At 36.8% G+C, this 22,829-nt stretch overlaps 5 protein-coding genes across 5 annotated transcripts; 2 read left to right on the plus strand and 3 right to left on the minus strand.

The window, feature by feature from the left end:
- Positions 1-9: 9 nt before the first annotated feature.
- On the minus strand, positions 10-4,891 carry LOC113681237 (protein prenyltransferase alpha subunit repeat-containing protein 1-like). Its single transcript, XM_089203421.1, has 8 exons — positions 4,799-4,891; positions 4,135-4,322; positions 3,960-4,032; positions 3,023-3,127; positions 2,429-2,603; positions 2,101-2,210; positions 1,740-1,838; positions 10-1,254 (listed from the first exon to the last, which is right to left on the minus strand). Exons 1-8 carry the CDS (start codon positions 4,876-4,878, stop codon positions 801-803), a joined length of 1,284 nt encoding a protein of 427 aa, XP_089059547.1. The 5' UTR covers positions 4,879-4,891; the 3' UTR covers positions 10-800.
- On the plus strand, positions 4,798-9,798 carry LOC113672947 (uncharacterized). Its single transcript, XM_027189289.2, has 8 exons — positions 4,798-5,813; positions 6,374-6,517; positions 6,647-6,736; positions 7,211-7,342; positions 7,853-7,991; positions 8,351-8,536; positions 8,944-9,031; positions 9,561-9,798. Exons 1-8 carry the CDS (start codon positions 4,932-4,934, stop codon positions 9,685-9,687), a joined length of 1,788 nt encoding a protein of 595 aa, XP_027045090.2. The 5' UTR covers positions 4,798-4,931; the 3' UTR covers positions 9,688-9,798.
- LOC113672948 (uncharacterized) lies at positions 9,740-11,830 on the minus strand. Its single transcript, XM_027189290.2, has one exon. It carries the CDS (start codon positions 11,359-11,361, stop codon positions 10,756-10,758), a length of 606 nt encoding a protein of 201 aa, XP_027045091.2. The 5' UTR covers positions 11,362-11,830; the 3' UTR covers positions 9,740-10,755.
- A 298-nt stretch (positions 11,831-12,128) lies between these two features.
- Positions 12,129-13,279, plus strand: LOC113672949 (bis(5'-nucleosyl)-tetraphosphatase [asymmetrical]). Its single transcript, XM_027189291.2, has one exon. It carries the CDS (start codon positions 12,129-12,131, stop codon positions 12,582-12,584), a length of 456 nt encoding a protein of 151 aa, XP_027045092.1. The 3' UTR covers positions 12,585-13,279.
- On the minus strand, positions 12,788-22,122 carry LOC113672946 (kinesin-like protein KIF24). The gene is made up of 14 exons (XM_089203424.1): positions 21,572-22,122; positions 20,278-20,398; positions 19,348-19,609; positions 19,142-19,239; positions 18,630-18,845; positions 18,100-18,187; positions 17,606-17,730; positions 17,217-17,322; positions 16,751-16,822; positions 15,863-15,972; positions 15,498-15,639; positions 14,470-15,218; positions 13,806-13,947; positions 12,788-13,250 (listed from the first exon to the last, which is right to left on the minus strand). The coding sequence occupies exons 1-14, from the start codon at positions 21,867-21,869 to the stop codon at positions 13,149-13,151; spliced, it is 2,631 nt and encodes an 876-aa protein (XP_089059550.1). The 5' UTR covers positions 21,870-22,122; the 3' UTR covers positions 12,788-13,148.
- Positions 22,123-22,829: the final 707 nt, after the last annotated feature.

A 22,829-nucleotide genomic window follows, 5' to 3' on the forward strand; every position in this document is an offset into this window, starting at 1 on the left:
TCAATCATAATGGCTTGATAGAAATCATTTAATGAGTTTCTCCGCTCAACGAGGGGATACGATCTCTAACAAACCGATGAAAGTCATTGTTATAACTTTGAAAATTACACATCCTATACTTCATGTTTCTACTGAGACAATTTAACCCTTTGCAACCTAACATCACCATGTATATTCTCCATACTGTTCTCAATACATTTCCTAAGGTGCTGACAAGGAGAATTTGTTTAACAATCAAGAACTTTTTTGGTTGATGATCATTTCTTTAACTCTCATGACCTTTATAGTTGATTCAAGGTGATAACGTATGGAGAAACTAGAAGCCAATCACTATTACTGGTCAAAAGGTTGATGACAGTCTTTTATCATTCCTCTTGCGAAACTTTTGCTTTTCTTTTCAAAAGATAAAACCTAGTATTTTAAGTAAATAACTTCAGTAATTCATTGCATTATACTCAAGCAACGCCGAGCGATTCCTACGTTCTACTGGTCCTTATACCGGTAATGGATTTGTTGTCACTTTTTGCTGAAGTCTATGAACGACAATCCAATCCACTTTCGAAGAGAAAAAAAAGCCCATCGGCAGTTTTAATTCCATCACTTCTGCTTTACAGACATACAATACTCTAAAAAACCCACTTGGCCATCTTCATGCGTACGGCTTGGCTTGGCTGCTAAGCACTTATCCTGAGTTAACTACAAACAGATGCCACATGTTGAAAGCATTATTAACTCTGCACTAGAAATGATTCCACTTTTGATGAAGAAGTGGCCAGAGGAACCCAACCAAATATCCCCTGTCAGCTCTCTGTAGCTGCTTCTCCAGCGCTTGACACTTCTACATTGCAGCCATCAGATGAACATTTACTTTGCAGCAGTAACCATTTTTTATAATTTGATGCAAATCTCCTTTGTATCTCACCCTCCACACTTTGGCATCTAATAACTACATCATTACAAAACCTCAACTCAGAGGGGGCTGACAGAGGCACCAACATGTCATCATTTGTCAACTCTTTAGAAACAGAAGTCCATGAATTAAATCCAGATTTCAACTCTCTTAACAAGTTGAACGAGCTACTTGCTAAATCAAATAGTGAAGGAATGGTTGATGGAGAAGATCTTCTTGACATTCTGTTACAATTTTCTAAGGAATTGTTATCACCAAACTTTGAAGAACCTGATATCTCTTGCAGTGTACCCAGAGAGGTACCAGGGGTACAGAATTTATTCCAAAAATAATAAACAAATCTCCTGAAAAATGAACAAAGCCTCATTACAATCATGCCATTTGACATTTAACAGATATTAGCTGGGTTATCCCTGAGCATGGAAAACTAATTATATTTTATTTGCTCTATAGTCATAGCAGATTAGGTTAGAGGATAGCATTGCCAGACAGGACTAAAAAACAACAACCACAACAAACCCGACACCCTCCAAAAACATTAATAATTAAGTTATGAAAAGCATTACAATCCAGATGTTTAGAGAGGAGCTAAGGTGAACAGGCAATATTTTTAGAATAAAAACAGAAGATAGATGTATTTTTAATTAATTCATTAGTCAGAGTGCACCTTATAGCACTGAAGTCATAGTTTTTTACTCTTGCTATAGAAAATAATTAACAATTACACTTGCCATCTAAACATCCTTCTAAGTCTGAGTCTCACAAGAGGTCAGTTAGTTTCTCAGGGAAATTATGGGAGTAAAGTACTATTTAGGTTTGTTATTTGTACCTGTGATACCAAATGACCTCATGCCCTGGGAAGGTTAAAATGAGATCACTGGTAAATTCCAATTCTGACAGCAGCAAATGCAAAACTTCACTGTGTGAACTGCAGAAAATAAATGACATCTGTTAACAACACACCACAAAATCCTTTCAATTACTTGTGACAAATAGATTGAAAAAAGTGTGGACTGTTGACTACCAAGAACTGAACATTTCACTTAGGGAAAACCAAAAAAGGGATGCTATTGGGACATAGTAACAAAACCATTGCAAATGAGTAAAATATTTAAAACTTTTTTATTATCACTTTTGTGGTAATTGTTCAAACAAAGCAGTTTCATTAGATATTACAACAGCTTACTTACCATACATTCTTGAGGTATTTCAGTAACACTTGTCTGTGATGGAAGCCGCAGTTATCTGATATATGCCTTTCTGTCCACTTTCTCATGACTTGAAGTTCACAAAATAATCTCTACAAAGACAAAGTTGCACATTTAGGACAAAAAAATATTCATTTCTTTTTAATCTAAATATGATGCCCAAATATATGGTTGCTTTTTTGTTTGCTAAACCCCCTAACATCCCTGATCTCTTGTGACTATTTTAGCCAAGAATTCAACATGACAGAGCACAAAAAAGCACAATTCTTATTAGGATATAATATAGTCATTTCTTGGACTAGAAACCTACTTTTTTCCTGTCTTTCATGAATCTTTCCACCAGCCATGATCTGTGACTCCATGCAGTGTAGTTATCAGCATAGCTCTCAGCAGCTCGTAGAGATATGGCAAGTTCACCTCTCAAACAACGATGAACAAATTCATCCTGGCCTTTAAGTTTCTCAAGCTGTTCTATTGTCCATCTCCTTTGGGGATCAAGAAACAAAACATCCACAGTCACAGACCCCATTCTCTTCACAAATGTAAGTTGATCATATCAAGATTATCTTTCTCTTTGCTTACAAATCCAACAAATTGCCATCAGACTACTTAATCCATGACACCCTTACATCAGTATGCACATTCTCTATACTGTTCTCTATACATTTCCTTAGGTGCTGACAAGGAGAATTTGATAGACAATCAAACTTAATGATCATTTCCTTCATCCTCATGACCTTAATGTTTAATTCAGGGGTGATATTGTGAGGAAAATTAAATGCTAGCTCCTCTTAAGGGGTCACATGGCTAATATGGAGACTTTTCACAATTTGCTTGGCAATGTATGTGACTTTGCCCTAGAAGAGTGATTAATAATAAATTATTAATATTGCTTATTTGGTACCTGTGAGTAAATGTTTCAGCACTCCTGGGGTGTTTTGAAAGAACAAGAGCTGAACACTTGATGTCATCTTCCAGACTTAAAACTCCTGCAGATATCAGTTCCTTTCTGGTTAAAGTAGAGAGAATTTGGTGTTAAATCAGTAAATCCCATTATCCCAAATCATGCATTCTTCTAAGTACTCTTCTGTTTAAAAATGTTTTTTTAAGCTGTGACTTCAGAGAAATTCTCTAACTAATGGTCTCCCTTAACCCTTTAACTCCCACGAGTGACCAAGACAGAATTTCTCCTTACAATATCAATACAATATCAAGCAGACAAACAATGGGAATAAAGAACAATATCAATTTGGGGATTATTAGTTGATCAAGTACCAAATTCTCTGAACTAACATCACAAGAATTATATCACAGATAGTAAGGAGAATTACAAATGAGATCTTGGGAGTTAAAAGGTTAAGAGTAGAACAGTAAACATTCAAGAGGGCCTGGTCTAAACCCTTGTCCAGGGTAATAGTGTTGTGTTCTTGGGAAAGACATGTAGCACTTCCCCATCTACCCAAGTAGGTATCAACGAACTGTAAGACAAACCTGATTGATTACTGGAGGAGGTTAATTGCAATGGATTAGCAATCTATCCAAGTCAAGGCAGGGTTAAGTCTTAATGCATGTCCACAAGCCCATGTTGGTGCTTATCTCTATTTTTTTGGACAGGTACATTTCCACTCTTCTTGTATACAAGGATACTAGCCCATCTAAGGTTACCCTCCTCCCTCCATCCCAGAGTTTCCTAGTTCTCATTCTTACTTTAGGCTTTATGCTACAGGAAATGGGTTCAGATGTAGCAGTGTATAGAAATCAGGCTTAAGAAACACAAGCACTTGAAACAGGTTGCATTCCATACCACTGATGCACCCTTATCCCATATCATCCCTCATTACCTTATATTCCACACTGTGTAACATTCAGCATTCACTAACAAAACAGCTCTACTAAGTTGAACAGTCTCTGTCACTGGAAATTCAAATGAAAAAACATAGCTATGAATTAATCTGACTTGAGTGCTAAACCATAAAAAAATTTGAAATGCTTTTGAGAAAAAAAAAAAACAGATACCTGAAAGACTACAATCCTTCTCCCTCTCTCTACATCTCTTCAAGAGCATTTTATAGGCAAACAAGAAAAGAGGCCTCAAGCAACACGATTTAATACCAAGTTTATGGTTTACTAGAATGATGAAATCTTCTGTTTCCTTATTTTGCTTCCCACAGCAGTCAAAACAAGGTATCACATCGACTTCATCACTGAAAAACATAACAAGTACTTGTTTGAAAACCAAAATAAACTATTGTTAAAACATGACAACGCTCATATAACAAATATGTTTCAAATTCAAAATTGAGTTAATATTGATTGCCATAAAATTCCCTACAATTAAAACGGAGGAAGAAATTGGAAAATTGTCTAACTTTTAGGGACTTAATTTCAAAACATAGCTACTTATTTCTTAAATCTGCTGAGTAATAAGCCTACTCAGCAAAATTTGTGCAAATATTTTATCAGATTAATCTCACCAGCTTTCCTTAAAAACCAAAAGAAGGTAAAAAAAAAGGACTTTTCGTGTTCTTTAATCAAAAACACGACCCTCCTACAATCGAATTAAATTTTAATTCCGTAACATGGAAGCACAAGAAAATTAGTCATGAAACGAAGAACTAAGGTTCTAAATCAAGATGTTGAGGTGCAAAGGATGATAAAAATAAAAAATTAACTAACTTACATTTCGGGATCTGAAATAAACGCCTGATTTAGAAAGCAGAAGTACTTTTCACCAAGTTCAGTGCAACAGGTAGGCGCCATCTTTGTTTTCTTCAGACTAGTAACCACCCTTAGCTATGTAACCTGGCTTGTCAATGAAATCCAACATGGCGGACGGCTCACGCTTTCCGCCATCAAACTTTCCACCTCAAAATATTCGCATTCCAGCGCCATTCACCAATGAAATTTCTTATTCATGCACAAATCGTCTGGGTCTACCTCAAAATCAATTTTTCCCACAATCGCATCCGTCTACAAGCAATTCAGTGCATGGACATGTTTCACAGAAACTACCAGCGAATCCGAGTCACAACATGGCTTACCACAATGTGCAGAGATTTCCAAAGCCTCCGTTCCAGCAAAATCACGGCACTCTGCGACAAGGAAAGCAACCAATGGCTGTGAATATGTCGGAGATGCAGCGACATCCCTTTGCGGCCGGCCAGTTTACCACCGACAAACAACGGCATGTACAAAATTCAAGCCCTAACTCTCATTATGAACCTTTCTCTGGCCATGGGCAAATACAGCTTCATCCAAGAAGTTCTCAGACTAATATGAACAATAATATAGCGCATAATTCCTCATCTTTCTCTCCTGGAGCTCGGCAAATTTCAAACCTCAATCCATTACCAGCTGCAAGCAAAGTTTCAATGCTATATGAAAATTCTTCTTTCAATTCCTTTACTGAATCATTGCCAGGACCATTTCCACAGCCCATTTCTGGGTCACATGTGCTAGCACCTATCCAATTTCCTCCATCAGTACCAAACAGCAACCCAGCAATGCACCTAACAGCACCTCCATCATTACCAAACAGAGTCCCTTCATTGCACTTGGCAGCACCTGTGCTTCCAGCCCATCAACCTCTTGACAGGGTCCAAGAATTCTCAAGCCAGGACAGAATAAATACATTTTTAAAAGAAAGAGGAATTAGTAAACAGGACAAACAACAGACAATAAAGAGTAACTTGAAGGTAAAGTACATATCTTCATCATTGCTGTGCCTGAAGGGTATTTATATTGTGGCTTAACCTGCATTTTTACCTTTGCTTTTGTGTGCAATGAAAAAAGACAAAAGTCTACAATTAATAGTGTATAACTGAGTTGAAAACGTAAATTAGCCACCGTAAAGGGTAAAAAAGCTGATGTTTCAAGCATTAGCCCTTCGTCAGAGTGAACAATTCAACTCAGTTGTTAAGACTAAATTACCTGCTATACTCTCCCACCGATGCAGCACCACAGTTTCTTTAGAAACTTACCCCCTTTATTCAATTAATATGTTTGACCTACATGGCACAAGATAATTATATCTCCTTCCTTCTCTCACATCTCCTTCCTTCTCTCACATCTCCTTTCCCTTCCCCCCCCTCCCACCCCTTTTGTCTATCTATGGTCTTACAAATAGGCCTTTCAAAGTATTTCCGATTTTTAATTGATCCAAGTTAGACCATTTTGTGTTTTTTTCCAGAACATTCCAGTGACAATTCAGTTAGAGTAGCTTTTAGCTCTAATACAAATGCTGATTATTCAACAGTTACATACAGCAAAAGATCTGTTGGTAGAATGGTTGCAGCTGATATCTGAGTTGTCTCTTCAAAGGGACAAATTAGCTGAACTTGCCTTAAGTCAAAATGAACTTGAATGGGATCAGGAACTAGAGAAGGCTCAAGTCCTAAAGGTCAGTAAATGTTTATACCAGATCTATGCTCCTTTTCAAATGTTCAAACAAAACCAGTCCTACCCATATTGGAGACTTTTTCACCCTTTACACTTTTTAAACACCTCTGTTTTTTTTTTTTTCTTTTAGGCAAGGATTGAGCAAATCCAAGCTTACTTTTCGTCTCCCAAAGAAATGAAAAAGCTGGAGGAACAAGTTCTGAAAAGGAAAAAGAAAAGGGTGAGTTCTGGGAATTTTTTTGCATGATATCACATGAGCAGGTTTTATAGCAAATGTAGTGCTAACAACAAAATGATTGAACTGTTTATAACAGATTAATGGTCAGGATTGACTAGCAGTTGATGTTTGGCTTTCATTTGTAATTACAGTTGTACTATTATTTCATACTTGATAATTGATTTTTTTAGGTATTAGTGAAATAGTGATTGATTAACCCTTTCACCCTCAGATCTCTTTAGTAATTCTCCTTACTGTCTTTCATACAATTCTTATGATGTTCATGCTGAGAATTTGGTATTGGATGAACTTATAATCCCCTAATTTAAATTTTTCTTTTTTGAAATGATCACTTTTCTGCTCAGTATTATAAGGAGAAAGTCTGTCATGGTCAATCATGGGAGTTAAAGGGTCAGACAGTCTTTAAATTTTGCTAAAATGATATGGTTGAAAGAATTTAACTTTATGTTTCTTAAGGAATGGCAGAGAAGAAGAAGAGAAGAAGATTATTTGCAGAAGCAGGAATCAGAAGAGAGAAAAAAGAAGCTCCATAAGAAAATTGATGAGTGGAGGTCGCAGATTGTAGCAAAGGATGAAGCAAAGAGAAGGGTAATTTTAGTTTCAGTCAGGTCTTAAGCCTCACTTACACTACTCTGGTCAGGGCTTTAATAATACAAGCAATCTGTTGCCTCCTCTAACACCTCTTACCACTGTCTGTTTAGCTTATGAGCACATGCCCAGATTGCTGGAAGTTGCTTTTCCTTGTTTTGAGATTTTATTTCTTTTCTTGGGAGAGCATGCTTCAGAGGCCGAGAACCTCCCATCCCCCCTCTATGGCACAGTGATCTATGACACCATTGGTAGCCTCTCATGGGAAAAGTTATTGAAACCTCTGTCTGGGTAAAATTTGAAATCAAATTTTATTCCTATGGCTTCATTTATCTTCCACTCCAATCAGGGTGAGTTGTTTGGTGGAAAGTGAGTTTTGTGAAAACGTACAGCACAGAGGTTAAATTTTATAGGACCACTTTTGAGGTTTTCATGTAGAACTCTAGTTTTTTTTAGTGGGGTCAGTTGTTTACAATTTCCTAATTTTTTTTTGTTGTTGTATGTAAACAGGCTGAATCAATGAAGCATGAAGCTGGAGGAGTATTAGGAGAGGTGAAACAGAAACAAACTGAAGCAACCAAAGCTGTTGATCTTTTGAGAGCTTTGAGAAAACTTAGAGAAGCTAGAAAACAAGAGGCTGAAGTCAAAGGTACCCAAGCTTTAAAAACATTCACTTATTTTTTCATCGAAAAAAATGAAACTGTAGTAACACCTTTTCTTGTAAACAAGGTACAAAAATTTTGTGATTAGATGAATTTAACAACTTCTACCTGATAAATTTGAGTATTTTATTTATTTATTTATTACAATCTATGGTCAAAAAGGCCAAAGGATTATCTGCAAAGGAGTTTGAAACCCCTTATTAAAACAGATCACCTATGAACTAATATAAATACACTAAAGATAATAAATTCAAGAAATGCATTTATGGATATTTTAGAGAGAAGTTACATGTTTATCACTTTTGGGAGTTAAAGTGTTAATTTGTTTATTTTCTCGTTATTGTAGGGGTTTACCTCAAACCCACAGAGGAACAGAACAGAAGGTTTGACGAGAGAGTGAAGTGGCTTGAGGACGTCATGGTGAGAAGAAAAGAACTGTACGAAGCTGAAGAAAAGACTTTACAGGTCATGTTGGCTGAAGAGGAGGAGGAGAAGGAGAAGGAGCGACGAGAAATGCAAAGAAAAAAGCAAGGTACAGTCATCTGTATCCCTTCGCTTAAAGAAGACTGCAACACACTTTAGAACGCTTAGACTTGCGAATACGCATGCGTTTTCATTGTCTGTATACCAAATCAGATCAAGCGTTGAAAAAGTATCTCAACGATCCGCTGAAGCGCGGGGAAACGCGAGTGATGCACTTGCTGGTTCCATCCGACTGGTTAACGTTAGTTTTCTTGAACAATCAAAAAGCACAGCGAACTGAAATGCTAATGCACGTAGCACACGTTGATGTACGTACTTTGAAAGAACTTCAAATTTGAGACACTAAAATTTTGGAGAAACTGCTAGAGCTCTGCCAGCTGTAAGTGATCATGCTATTGCAGCTGAATTACATATTGAAAAAATTGTAACAGTAAGCTTCTTTCATTTTCTTCTCAGAATCTTTAGGTTTGTCAGATCCAATGGACTGGTTCCACAGCTACTACAGTCAAGCTGAGAGTGATCTTCAATCCTTACTACAAATAAGGTATGCTGTTTGACGAAGGGCTAACACTCGAAAAATCAGCTTTGGGAACTCTTTACGGTGACCAATTTACATTATCAACTCAGCTGATGAAAAAAAAAATTATCTCGTTACTCTCCCTCACCGACGCAGCACCAAAGTTTCTTGAAAAACTTATCCCCTTTATTATCCGGTAATCATTACGCCTTCGATCACTTTTCGAGAGGCACGGAGGCTTTCGTTAAGATCTAAGAAAGCGTCAAGGGTTAGGAATCATCATCTTCTGCTAAGGTTATCAAAACGTTGGTCATTACTATCAGCACTCGCAGTGGTCGTTCTTAGGACTACTCTCTCCTGAGAGATGATTCAACACGAATAAATATTACTCTTGGGTTCATTTGAACAATTCACTGAAATACTTGAAATATTCACATGCACGCGTTCGTAGAAGCGTAAATTTGAACTTGGTCCTGTTGTTATCTCAAAATACTCTGTTTTCCCAGGAAAATTGAAGTTTAACTTATCATCGGCTTTGTTCATTTCTCTTCCCTAGGCGGCAGTGGGATGCGTTCTTGGTACCCGAGATGTTCCCAGGGGCGTCTCGTATCCCCGACGGGTGTGTAACCCCCACGGAACCTTCGTCTGAGTTGTGGGCTACAGCACTTATCGACAAGGGCTAGTTCATGTCTAGCCCTTCAAATTTAGCAATAAATTATAGAAATTCTACCTCTGTTAGGGCATTGTTACTTTATTTCTGCGTTTGCGTATAACTTATCAATAAATTTATTTTTTCATTTCTGTCGTTTTATGCTTAAAACTAAAGAAAAGCTTACTTTAAAATTATCCTATCTGAGATCTTGTAACATATTCGTTTCCCTCCTTACAACAGAAAATCAGCCTGGATTATCAGATGGCAAGTAAGTTCCACGGCTTTGTTTTTTTCAGAAAAAAATAGTTTATATTGTCTCGAGTCGAGGTTAAAGGCATTCTTTAGAATTTTTGTTTGCCCTCGAACAAACAAATTGCTTTAATGAAGTAGTAATTAAAAGAGTTAGCACACTCTAATGATATGATGATTATTCTGGTATCATTACTATTTTGAAAACGATATGCATTGAAATTCTAACTATCTCGGGTACAACTTTTAAGAGGATTAATAAGAAAACATAGATTGTGTTTGGCACATTCGAAAACAATCAGTGGACATTATTTAATGCAAAATTTTCTGAATACGATATGCATTAAAATTCCAACCATCTCGGGTACAACTTTTAAGAGGATTAAGAAGAAAACATAGATTGTGTTTGGCACATTCGAAACCAATCAGTGGACATTTAATGCAAAATTTTCTGAATATTTTTGGAAAACTGAAAGGTATTCTTTTGAACGACTCATGCGGAATGAATGGTTAATTTTTTCGATGTTTTACTCATATTTACGTTAAAACCGTTGTTTTAATTTTGTGGTCGTATACCCTCGATTTGTCGAAGTCTCGCAAGGAATCCTTTCGATTAAGGAAAAAAGAATGAACTTGGTACGTAATCTCAAAATTGTAATGTATCATTTGTATCAATTGGAATGTATCATTTGGTAATAAATTGCGAACTAAACTAGACGAATTAAAGAGGTCATGTTTGTTTTTAAGAGTGAGCAGACCTTTGAATGGCACTTACCCAGAAAATGAAGGTAATTTCTGAGTTGATAGAATTAGTATCATATTGCAAATAGATTATTTATCTGGCAACCGGTCAGGTGTAATCAGCCCTCACTGCGGCTCGCCAATGCCTTGCATGTTTAGAGTTTGCACGTTTTGTATACATTGTCCCCAGCAGAAACCAGTCGGAGCAGTCACTCCTTATTCTACTGCTTGGACATAGTATAAGGTCAAATGTATCGCAGCTTTCTAAGTCAACGGTGCTTCTCAAATCCTTCTTGAAAACACCCACAATTCTGAGAGAATCATTTTCTTCCACAGTGACTTGCTTCACTTCGATATCCGATCCGTTTATGGAGTTTATAGTAACTGAGTTTGCTCGTCTTAGAGACAGCACTTCGCGACCGAAAAACAGAGAACCCTCTCGGAGACTTCGTCTTCTCTCGTGAAACTCAACATTTGCCGTTAGATCTCGTTCATGTTGGACACTAGCTTTGTATGCATTCACCTCTCTTTGTAAAGTGACTAGCAAACAGTAGCTTCTTGTAAAGCCTCTCTCTTCCGAAGTGTAAAACTTTGGTGCTAAATGAACTCGAACGAGTCTGCCCAGAGGAAGAAGTGTAGGTTGTATTTCACTATCTCTCGATGTCGAGTTTTCCTCAGAGTCAGCTTGTCTCTCTTTTGAATCTGTCACCCCCATTTTTACATATCAATCGAAGTAATTTCGCAACCAATGTTCAACACTCTTAAGGGTCAGTTCCTTACGAATGATTCCGCTTTCGTCAAATTAAGAGAGCCACTCACTGATCAAATAATATTGTAATCTCCATCTCAATTGATTCACTTGAACGATTTTTTGGCATCAGACTTGTCCCTTGCTGTTTCCTGACCTTCCCTCGTTAGATCTGAACCCAACGATCTTTCAAAGAGTTGTCAGGCTCTTAACATAAGCACATTAGAAACAAAGGCACGAGAACTACTTAACTTAAAAACTATTAAGTCCGCCCGGCCCCACGGCTGACATTATTGACACACTTAGCCAGAAACAAGGATACCGCTTATTTTTCGGAAGAAAGCCAGAAGTTAACGAATTGTTCAAGAAGGCCCTTGTTTAAAGGTTGCCGACCTACAAAGTTTACAAAATATAAAGTAAATAAATATGGCGACCGAGCGGTGACTTATTTTAATTTTAAAGAATGCTATTGTGACGCAAGGTGTGAATAAACAATAACGAAATAATTATTAAAGACAATAAACCCCGGCCGGAAAGCTCCTAGATTTCGTAATGAAAAGTTTTTTAAAGGTAATACTATTTCCTTGGACTTAAAATTTGAAGAAAACATAAGAAAGGAAAGGTAAAATTTTCTAAGTTAAGATTCTGTATCCAAGGTTACCACAACAGCAGCACGCAATGTGTATGGGCACATACTGTGGGACCATATATGAAGTGACTTCTGCACATAAAAAATGGCGGTTCCCGAATTGCGTGCAGCTGGCCTAATCGTTTTCCGACGAAGGAATTTTAAAGGCCCTTTTGAGTATCTCCTTCTACAGACATCTTATGGAAGACATCACTGGACACCTCCGAAGGGTCACGTCGACCCAGGAGAATCGGATATGCAGACGGCTCTACGTGAAACCGAGGAAGAATCAGGGTTGAAGGAAGCTAGTTTAAACGTGATGGAAAACATACAAAAAACTCTGAATTACGAGGTTCGGGGGAAACCCAAGACTGTCATTTACTGGCCTGCTGAAGTGAAAGATTATGATGTTGGAATAAAGCTTTCTGACGAACATCAGGATTTTAAATGGTTGGCCATTGAAAAAGCGTGCGAATTGTTGCATGATACGACTGGGGAAGCTCTGCGTGTTGTGGACCAAGAAATACGAAATATGACGGACTTTTACATTGATACCTACTGAAAATGCATAGCTTCTTTACTGCTTAATTACAGCTCCTCTAAAAATTATGTGCGTAATTCCACAATTTCACTTCTCAATCACTCAAAATGGAATTGTTTCCAAAGAGGGTAAACAATGTTATCAACTGAATTGGTTCGAAAATGCAGGGAAGCTTCATTTGAAGATACATTGCCAAAATATCCTTAAGTCAAGACTGAAATTAATTTCTTTTGAGGTACAATAATTTATTTTTACGACTTCTCTATTCACAACTAAACATCAAGATAAACACTTAAAATGCATTTCTTTACTCTGAAACTGAAAATGTTCGCAGGATGTTACTTTGTTTTAAGGAAAAGGCCAATTAGGGCCTTAGTCAATAAGTCTGTTATTTTGAGGTTTGCTCAGTTGTCCTATGCTTAACTTTGATTGGTCAGTAGGTAGACTATTGACCAGTGAAAGTGTTCACAGTTTTTTGAGTTTCAAAGTAACTAAAATTGTAATAAAACATTACAGTATCACTCTATGTCATTTTCAAACAGCAATTTTTCTCCAATCCTGCTCTTATTGCTTTCAATCCTGCAGTCATTCAGTAAGGCAAGTAGACACCTTCTCTCTTAGGTCTTCAATAGAAGCAACCTTCCTCTTAAGAATTTCATTCAGCTGGGTTGCATAGTCTTTAAAATTCTACATTAAAAGGGAAAATATTTTTTAAAGATTGCAGTTCCTCATTTTGGTGAAGTACAATAATTGTTAACTCCTACTGTTTGTCCCATTAGTTATCAAGTTGTATATTGATTGCAGAGTTGCTAATCTCTTCCAGTTGAAAACCTTGACAGGTTATGCATCCCCTTAAAATACACAATGCTCCCCCGTAAAAAGAGGTGATTCACACAGGACTGAAATAGTCATCAGGGATGATGCCCATACCCACAATTAGCTGATTGCCAAGGGAACATTGGTTGACAACCAAACAATAACAATGGAACATAATGCTGCATGAGGTGACATGTAACCAGCCAACCTTATTTCCCAACAAATATTGGCAAATGTGGTTGTCACATCATGATTTAAATCCGTACATCTGAGGTGAATACAAAATGAGACAGACTTGCCACAGCATTTCAAATGTATGCGGAAGCAAACTGAGTATGAAAGTGTGCTAAACAGGAGCTCTTTTTTTATACTCAAAAGATACTTCAAAAAAATATTTATTAAAGTATCAGCATAAAATTTAGATACCTTTGTTCCACTGTTAATTTGTTTCAAAAGCACCATTTCTTCATGGCACAGCCTAGTAACCATGGCAAGTTGTGTGTGATGAGATTCTACAAGCTGTTCTTGATCAAGGCTCAAACAAAATCCATTTTGTTTGACCTCAACCCTAAAAAAGTAAACATTAGGATACGGAATAAACTTCATGCTTTTGACTTCTCTTAACTAGTAAATAAGTTAGAAGTAGTCAAAGATTGATAAAGCATGTTTGATTAATATGTGTCTTAAATACTTTTATTGAATTGGTCTGTTCATGTGCAAGCCAGTCAGCAAGTCTATCACTCTATCACTTAGCCAAAATCTGTCAGTGAGTGACATTACCAGACTTAAGGCCAGTCAGCAAGTCAGCCAGTCAGTTGGTCTGTCACAAGGTGTAGCCAGACAGAGAGCAATTAAGTCTGTCATGTGACCAACAAAGAAATCCTTCTGTAGTACCTTCAGTTGGTAAATATCAAGTTCTCATTATCACAAACTGTAGCAGAATCTGCAACCCAATTTCATTTTTAGTGAAATTAAAAAGCCCTGAAGCACTTAAATAAATGTGAACAAATAATCCTTTTAATATGTAATCTGGAAAATTACATACTCATGCACATCAAATTTACTAAAAAGTCTTGGTAGTCATGAGTACCTTGAATCATTGTCATTGATTTCCAGAGGAAGGTAAGGAGCATTTCCTTGGACCTGTTTTTTCTGAGGTTCAATTATTTTGCCTTCATCACTACATACATTTTCCTTACTAAAGAGCTTTGCGAGTCTGATTTTGATTCCACTGCTATAGCGATCATTTCTGAAAGGTGGGGAAGACTCTTTTTCATGAATGTTAGCATCAAATGATCTGACGGTGGTTTCACCCATTCTAACACTCTGGCTACCAGAGGGAGATGACCAAGCTTCCTCTGTGTTATCAAATCCCAATCTTGACTCTTTAATAACCAGTATGTCTGGTATGTTCTGTTCTTTATCTCTTTCCATACCAACATCTTCAAGTTTTTCTTCAGAGATTTCTTTTAAGCAGTTAGACCTGATCTGTGTGTCGCTGCAAGACTTTCCTTTTGAACTTGAGGCTCTTGACTTGGCTCTTGACAGATGTGGTCTGATTTTTGCTGATTGATCCTTCACTGTGGCTCTTTCTGGAGAAGTATGTGGCCGCAGCACGGGAGATGGTTCATTCCTCACAAGCCTCTCCTTGGCAGTTGCAGCCATGCCATGTCCACTGGCAATTTTTCTGTGGTTCACTCTCACCACTGAATCTTTATTTCTAGGGGATGGTGTTGTTGTAGATGAAGTCTTTGGCCGTAAAATGTCAATTTGTTTAAATTCTGCTGCTCTAAGCTTTCTTGGGGAGCCTTGGGCTAAAGTATCACCTCTTTTTGCAGGCTGAAGACAAGCAAATACACATTGAAATATCTTTCAAGACATTTACCATTGAGGAAAATGCTACAAAAGAGCATGCTAAAAAGCTAAAAAACCTGAAATTAAATTATTGAGATGGATAAAACAGTAAGGAGTATTAAAGGACAGTTTCCACAAAGCGTTTTATTGCAAATTATGACCAAAGAATATTAACTGAATTGACTGCAAAAACATGGAGATTGTTGCGATAGTTGGTATATTTAAATTTCAAATATACCACCTGTATCAATGACACTGACATACCTGAGGTTCAACATCCATTTTGGGTAACCTTTCACTTGTCCCATTGGAAGACATTATCCTGTCTGTCCCAGTGGAAGTTGTAAGCACAGTCTGAGGGCGAATGTTGAAAGAACCATGTGTGTCCTTTTTTAATTCCTTCACCCTGAACATGCAAATCATGTAGATAATTATTTGACAAATTTAAATATCTTTTCCTTGTACAGATCTAATGAAATATTGTACATCTATTAAGAAACTGCATTGTTCGACCACATTTATTCCTGCAGCAAGGAACTTAAAAGAGTTATTATTTTAATTTTTTTCTTCCAGCAATTTGGAACATTAAACAAACAAATTTATCAACTGAGGGAAATAACCAGTCTTACCTGTCAGCATATCTGAGAGTATTAAGGGTGTTCTCACTACAGGACTTGGTGGGTGAAATATTGGCAATCATACATGTTTGGCAGTTTCCAACAAATGAATCCTTCAAAACCTTTCGATTTGTAAAAATGTCATAATAAATAAAAATATTCACTGTAAACACTTTAAAATACATCATGGAAGTTTAAAGGAATTTCTTTATCCAAGTGATTATTTTTTCATTTATTTCTCTCATTGACACTAAAATTATACAGTGGTCAGGGAGCTTGAAAATTAAACTAGAGAGCTAATTGTGATATTTTGGCCACCCATCTACAATTACAAGTTAGAAAATGTAACTGTACATGTGGAAATCATAGATTGCAAATGTAAGAAATATTTAAGATCTAGATATTACACAATTCAAGGTTACAACTACAGTTAAGGAAATTAATAGAATTATGCAGAAAAAAAATCCAAACCACAAGTTGATTTGATGAATCAATGAATCAGAACAAGCAATCATGTGACACCAATTCTCAAATGAAATTAAAGAGAGCAGCCAAGATACAGTGCTAATTAAAAGCAGTACAGTAAACTAATTAGTATACCACTAGATTGATTAGTAGATTAAATTAGTAAAATATAATTCAATAGTATCCTCAGACTTGAATATAAACTTTAAGATAGCATTAAAGATTCAGAGAAATAGGCTTGTTGGACCAAATATCAAAATAAAGTAGTTGCTTTCTTAAGGCTGCCATCGATGTTTCATCAGTCTTGGTAATGTTTATAAGATGTCCAACATTGTGAAAAAGCTAACTCAAATGCTTTGGGTAGTCAGTTTGATTGGATCGATACGCCTCCCAAAATTACAGTTTAAATCAAACATCTTCCCAGTTTATACGTACTCGTGTAAGCTTGCTTTGGCGAAATGGTGTGTGTTTAGAGTCCAGGTCAAGTGCTCGTATGCATTCCTTCAACTAAGCAAAATAGAATATTGCTATTTTAATAGTAATAAGGAGATTTGATTCAATATTTTAAAATTTACCTTTAGGTAAAAAATAAACATTAATTTACACAGGAAGTATTGCATCAGTATGTGGTGAAAAAGTCACATACTTAAGGTTGCATGCACATTAAATTGCAGACATGTTTTATTGAAAATAGTACATCATTGCAGACTGTAGGAGAATTTTTTTGTGATACTATCCCTTAAAAAAACTTAGAGAACTTCTGATTGTTGCCGCATGGTGAAAAGCCTGACATTTGATTCACAAGTGTCTGAAATAGGTGAAAAGTAAATGGTGATACCCTCTTCCAAACATTTAACAACTACACTTTCAAACTATCAAACCAATATAGCCTTTAACATACGGCTAGGAGGCTCTGGTTAATTTCAGCTCCTTCTACACGAGTCTGTTTGTCTGTGTCAGTCACATCTGCAGCACGCTCACTTCCAGCCAAATCAATAAATGAAAATCTGTGAATCAAAATTTAAAAATTCATATAAATTATAACTGAACCTTTCAAAAGAGCTTCTCTCAGATTTATGTGGTACACTATGCAAATTTTCCTGGCTTGTTCTTTTGAATTGAAAATCATGTTTCTGACTTATTTCCAAAGACGTAAACTTAGTAAAATACACTAACATTTTCCTTCTAAAAACTTGAGTTGAAAAACAGTCATTTTAACCTTTATCTAGTATTTACCTAGTAATAACAAAGTATTAATTCAGATGACCAAAAACAAATCATAACATTTACCTTCCAATGAGTTCTTGAGTACCTATGGCCTTTACCTCTAGTTGCAGGATTGCATGGGAACGTGATGAGTCAGCATTTACACCTGTAGCTCCAGTGCTCCTGATACTTCCACCATATTCTATCACCTGTTGGTGACAAAAGACAGATCAGATGCAAGCCATAAAATCAGATCTATGTTTTAAGGATAAAAGAGCAGTTACTGTAGAAACTTCATGTTGTTCAAAATATAAAAATTTAAGACAAGAAAACTCGACAGACTAGTTTATTACTGAGGAACATCACATTAGCAGAAGGGCTTAGAGCTTGGCAAAGTCAACCAGAAACATCCTTGTAACGATTCCCTTGAGCATTTCATAGGAAGAGATAACCACAACTTGAAGGAATATAGACTCTGCCATACAATTTTGAGAGCTTGTAATGGAAGGCTGGTTGGTCAAAGGGACTATTCACTGGGACTTTTCTCCTTCTGAATGCCTGCCCACATATATGAATACCTCCATGAGTTCCTCTACATTGTGAACACACTGCTGCGTTAATCCAGTGATGCAGACCTGATGGTTACTATCTTCTCTGGCAAATAACCTGTGATAGAAAGATGAACAAGTACATTTGAGACTGCAATTCAGAATTCACAGACAGAGTGCAAGCAGGAATGGGGCAGTGGTTGGCATACATTCTCATCTAACATTTCGGTTTGGGCTAGATTCTCAGACACTACGAGCTTAGTTTGTTACTAAATCTTGTTCTTCTACCTTGCCCTCTTTTCCTCCTTCCACAAAAACATTCCGATTCAAATTCACTCAGGAATCAAGTTGACAAACAGCCACTACAAGCTTACACCATTGTTAATTTCTCCTTAATTGTTCATATCCAATAATATTCACTTCTTGCAGGCCAAGATCCTGCCAGTGATTCCATTGAAGTCACTGCCTTGAATTGTTTAATCAGTGTGGAGTACTTGCAATACCATTACATATTGTTAAAAATGGTTTGTCTTTGAATCTTTAGCTAAAATTAGATTTACCTTGATCTCTCATTCAGAAGGTCAAACAACTGGCCACAGTAAATCTCATAGAAGCTGATCCACAGACCCATTCCACTGCCATATGTTCCATTATGCAAGATAGAAAAGATTTCACTGGCTGCCAGCACATAGATTCCTTGTACCTCATTATTCCCAAGCATTGTGTACGTCTTTCCACTCCCAGTGCAGCCATATGCAAAGCATGTGGCCTTGCCCCTAGTAAACAACAATTATTAAAAAAAATTAACCCTTTACACCATCAGTATAAATACTCTTCACACTCTTCTCTACACATTTCCTTTAGTACCGACAAGGAGAATTTGTTTAACAATCAAAGTTTCTTAAGTTGGCAATCATTTCCTTTATTCTCATGATCTTATTTAATGATTCAACAGTATTACTGTAAGGATTAGATGCTGGTTAATTTAATCTCATGTTTTAAAGGGTTAAGGTGTTTTTTTTCACTGAGTCTAATGGTCCATCTACATCATAGTGCAAAAAACTTTAAATACCTGTTGAAAACGGTCTTGATAAGTGGTTTTGCAGTTCTCTCATAAATTTCTTTGTTACTGCAACCTTCACCAAAGGCTTCATCAAACACAAACTGATACTATGAATTAATAAAAGACTTATCAAATACAGATTTCCTAGCCCAGAAATTTTGTACTTGGCATACATTATGACAAGCAAGAAATATTTATTATCAGAAATCACAAACCTTTTGAGTATATTTTGTTAAATCCACAGAAACTTTTGGAGCACTCAGTTCAACTGTATTGCTTGAAATAACTGTAACAACATCGTCCTCACTACTTTCCAATTCATCCTGGCTCAGAGGTCGTTTGCGAACACAGACTTGAATCCTAGATAAGCCATGTTCTGATGTTAAACGGTGCCGTTTGTTTGGAGACTGTTTAGGATTATAGCTAGGAACACCATAATTGTAAAATCCAGGTGTGTTCACAGCATGTTCTGCTGATCTGAGGTGAGGAGGAATAGTTAATAAAGAAAACCCAATTTTAACCTTTTACAACCAAACATCAGTATCCACATTCTCCATACTATTATCTATATATTTCCTTTGGTACCGACAAGGAGAATTTGTTTAACACTCAAAACTTTTAAGTAAAGTAAAGCCTTTATACAGGCCCAGGTGGCCCATGGGGCTGGCGCTTAACTCCAGTTTCCTTTTGAGTTGAGCGCACTAACCATGAGGCCACCACACTTCCTCTTTTGATCTAGTGATCTTAATGAATGATTCAGCAGTATTGCTGTAAGGAGAAATAAGATGCTAGTCACTTTTAGGGTTTAACCCTTTAACTCACATGAGTGACCAAGACAGAATTTCTCCTTACAATATTGATACAATATCATGCAGACATGTAATGAGAAAAAAGATAAATATTGTCAATTAAGGGATTATTAATTGATCCAATACCAAATTCTTCAAACCAACATCACAAGAACTGTACGGTAGACAGTAAGGAGAATTACTAATGAGATCTTTGGAGTTAAAGGGTTAAAAGGTTTTAGCAGTTGATTGTAAAAAATTAAAGCACTATTATTATTATTATTATTATTAGCTTTTGGACTGTGGAGAGATAAGGTCAAATCTGATGATAAATATGGAAACATTACTTGACAATACCTGGGGAGAGAAGACAGCTTTGCAGTTTCTGAGGTCTTTGGCTCTGTTTTTGTTTTTATCTTGACAGCCACAGGACTCTTCTCTGTGGCTTCCCTTGGTCTTTTTGCACCTACCTTTTTATCTATGATTATAATAATTTAAAAAATCACAGAAACATTGTGGCTGGTAGAAGTTAATAGCTATAGCAAGTCACTTAATGTTAATGGGTTTTTTTCTTCATTCATGCAAGTAAGTGATCAAGAGACACAGCTGCTAAATATGAGAGACATTAACCTGGCCCTGGTTGTTAAAACGGTAGATAATGCTCTCAAACGGATAAATTTCTATCCAGTGGACAGCCAAAAACAGTTTACCAATATTTATCTGTTGGATTGCATTATCCACCCATCAAAAAAGTGGGACCTGCTAGTTATACTGCTAGACTCAATAGACTGTTGACAGAGGTGACCCAATGAAATGCAGGGGGTATCAAAAGTTTAACAACTGTGTTTCTTCTCAGAATACCTAAATAACTGATTCTTGTCAAGAATCTCTGTGGGTAAAAATTAGTATTCTTCTGACAGGAATCAGACACATGAGTTTCTTCTCATAAGAGTTCTTAACCTTGGGGGAAGACCCAAAGTTCTTTCCTTAGAACCAGGTTTCCTCTCCTCAGAATTATAATTCTCCTCTAGGGATGAAGACATGAACTGATAAATTCTTCTATGAAGAGATATGAATCTTTCAGAAAGAATTAAACTTCTATTCTAAAGAACTGAACTTAAGAGTGCTATGAGGAAAATAGTCTAAATCTTTGTTACAAGTTAATTCTACATGGGTCCAAGATCTGGCCTAGGGGAGAGGAGGTACTTGGGTCAATATTTGCCATGTTTGTGCCGCTGGCCTCTCCGAACCTCTACCCCATTAAAGTCCATTCTGTGGCCAATTATAAACCTCATCTTAGCCAGTGTCATTTTTGTAAGACTGAGTCACTTTCATTTTATCCATATACCTTAAAAGCCTTTTAATTATATAATCCTAAAAGAAATGTTAAGAACAATTTACTATTCACCATATACCCTGAAAGTCCTGAAAATGTGTGATAGCATTCTAATAACTGTATTAAAAATGAAACCCCATTGTGCTCAATCCAGTCGTGAAAATGGAACCCCATTCCATGTCACATCCCTGTTAGCTTATTGCTAGGAAGTATCCCCCCCTCCCCCTCCAAGTCTCTTTAAAACATGCATTAGGTATTTTGATTTTCTCCCAGCATGGCCAAGCAACAAGGATTGTCCCCTAATACTTCAAATACCTTTTTCCTTCATTGCGGCTCCATCAAGCGGTAGCAAGCCATCTTTTCTCCCTCTACTGCGCAGTTGTCTCTCATTTGGTTGCGGTTGCGGTTGTGGTTGCAATGTCTTTATTGATTGTATCAAGTAAAACAGATTCTGACGGTCCGCCATGGACGAAATACCCAAAGATGGATAATCCTGCATTGTAAGGGAAAGCATCCCACCAACATCAACAATACCACGCTGTAAAAATTTACCATGATACTTCTGTAAAGAGACTTGTTGAAGACACTCATAAAGGCTCAAGCTACTTGTCATAGTGCTTGCAAATTTGATTTTGCAACTGAAGTTTGCACGTTCTGATCTGCCTGGTCGATTTTTTCACCATTCTTAATCAAATTTACAAATTATTTTCTCCAACATTCACCAACTACATGGTTAGCAAATTAAAGAAGAGCTAGGGGCACCAACGACTAAATTACATTTTTGCCTCCAATTAATAGTTAGTTTCCAGGTAAACACACTTTTCGCGCGCACCTGCAACTAGGACGGCCATTTTGTTTTTATTGTAAAGACGCTGACCAGCAATGACGGTCGGCATTTTGGAATGGAGTTCGGCAAAAAATTAGCCGTTAGGCGAAGATTTTAACCGTAAGTCATAGCAAAGTTAATTGTAAAAATATTTATTTTATCAACAGTCGTAAAAGGAATCAACCGTTAGCCGTAAAAGCCGTCGCCCCATTGGGAGGGGCTAATCATTGAAAATCGGGAATAATCGTCCAAAATTAAAAAAACACCAGAAAGTAAAAGATACTGACTTAGGCCTCACGGAACAGCGTATGCACGTGAGCTAAGGAAAATTTCAGACATGCGCAGAATAGGCCCTTTCCTATGTTTACTTCTCTCCTCAACACTCTTAAAACTTTACCGTTGAATATCTTGTCTTAACACGAAGTCTCAGGTAGTTTAACACATAAACCGGGAAGACTGCGACGAAGTTGAAGATTCTACCGTTTTATTTTTTTCCTTTTCATCGACTAAGTGGTAGAAATTCTAATTTTTCGTACTGTTTTGTCGTTCATTGCGCGTGGTGTTTATTATTTGGAATTTCGAAACGGACAAGTTTAGGAGTGGGCATCGTGTTTTCAAGGCAAACTGAGTTTTGGAGTCCATCGTTTTTCGTTTGAAAGTTATTCACATTTTTTTGACGCGCGCTCAAGATACCATGGAGGAGTGAAATATATCGACTGATGTAATGTACTCAGAGCAGCTCGAAAT

This window comes from Pocillopora damicornis, chromosome 4 (genome assembly GCF_964200805.1).
Source record: "Pocillopora damicornis chromosome 4, jaPocDami1.2, whole genome shotgun sequence".
NCBI classification, from domain to species: Eukaryota; Metazoa; Cnidaria; class Anthozoa; order Scleractinia; family Pocilloporidae; genus Pocillopora; species Pocillopora damicornis.

What these genes read in the sequence shown, in the direction of transcription:
- LOC113672946 (XM_089203424.1), bottom strand. Translation starts at nt 21,869, where the DNA reads ATGACAAGTAGCTTGAGCCTTTATGAGTGTCTTCAACAAGTCTCTTTA. An exon ending in AGCCGCAATGAAGGAAAAAG is followed by an intron (nt 20,399 to 21,571) that starts GTATTTGAAGTA and finishes TTATAATCATAG; the next exon opens with ATAAAAAGGTAGGTGCAAAA. An exon ending in ATCAATGACAATGATTCAAG is followed by an intron (nt 13,948 to 14,469) that starts GTACTCATGACT and finishes TTACTTTTTTAG; the next exon opens with GGTTGAGGTCAAACAAAATG.
- LOC113672947 (XM_027189289.2), top strand. Translation starts at nt 4,932, where the DNA reads ATGAAATCCAACATGGCGGACGGCTCACGCTTTCCGCCATCAAACTTT. An exon ending in AGGATGAAGCAAAGAGAAGG is followed by an intron (nt 7,343 to 7,852) that starts GTAATTTTAGTT and finishes GTATGTAAACAG; the next exon opens with GCTGAATCAATGAAGCATGA. An exon ending in CAATCCTTACTACAAATAAG is followed by an intron (nt 9,032 to 9,560) that starts GTATGCTGTTTG and finishes TCTCTTCCCTAG; the next exon opens with GCGGCAGTGGGATGCGTTCT.
- LOC113672948 (XM_027189290.2), bottom strand. Translation starts at nt 11,361, where the DNA reads ATGGGGGTGACAGATTCAAAAGAGAGACAAGCTGACTCTGAGGAAAAC.
- LOC113681237 (XM_089203421.1), bottom strand. Translation starts at nt 4,878, where the DNA reads ATGGCGCCTACCTGTTGCACTGAACTTGGTGAAAAGTACTTCTGCTTT. An exon ending in GAAGGATTGTAGTCTTTCAG is followed by an intron (nt 4,033 to 4,134) that starts GTATCTGTTTTT and finishes TTGAATTTCCAG; the next exon opens with TGACAGAGACTGTTCAACTT. An exon ending in AAATACCTCAAGAATGTATG is followed by an intron (nt 1,839 to 2,100) that starts GTAAGTAAGCTG and finishes TATTTTCTGCAG; the next exon opens with TTCACACAGTGAAGTTTTGC.
- LOC113672949 (XM_027189291.2), top strand. Translation starts at nt 12,129, where the DNA reads ATGGCGGTTCCCGAATTGCGTGCAGCTGGCCTAATCGTTTTCCGACGA.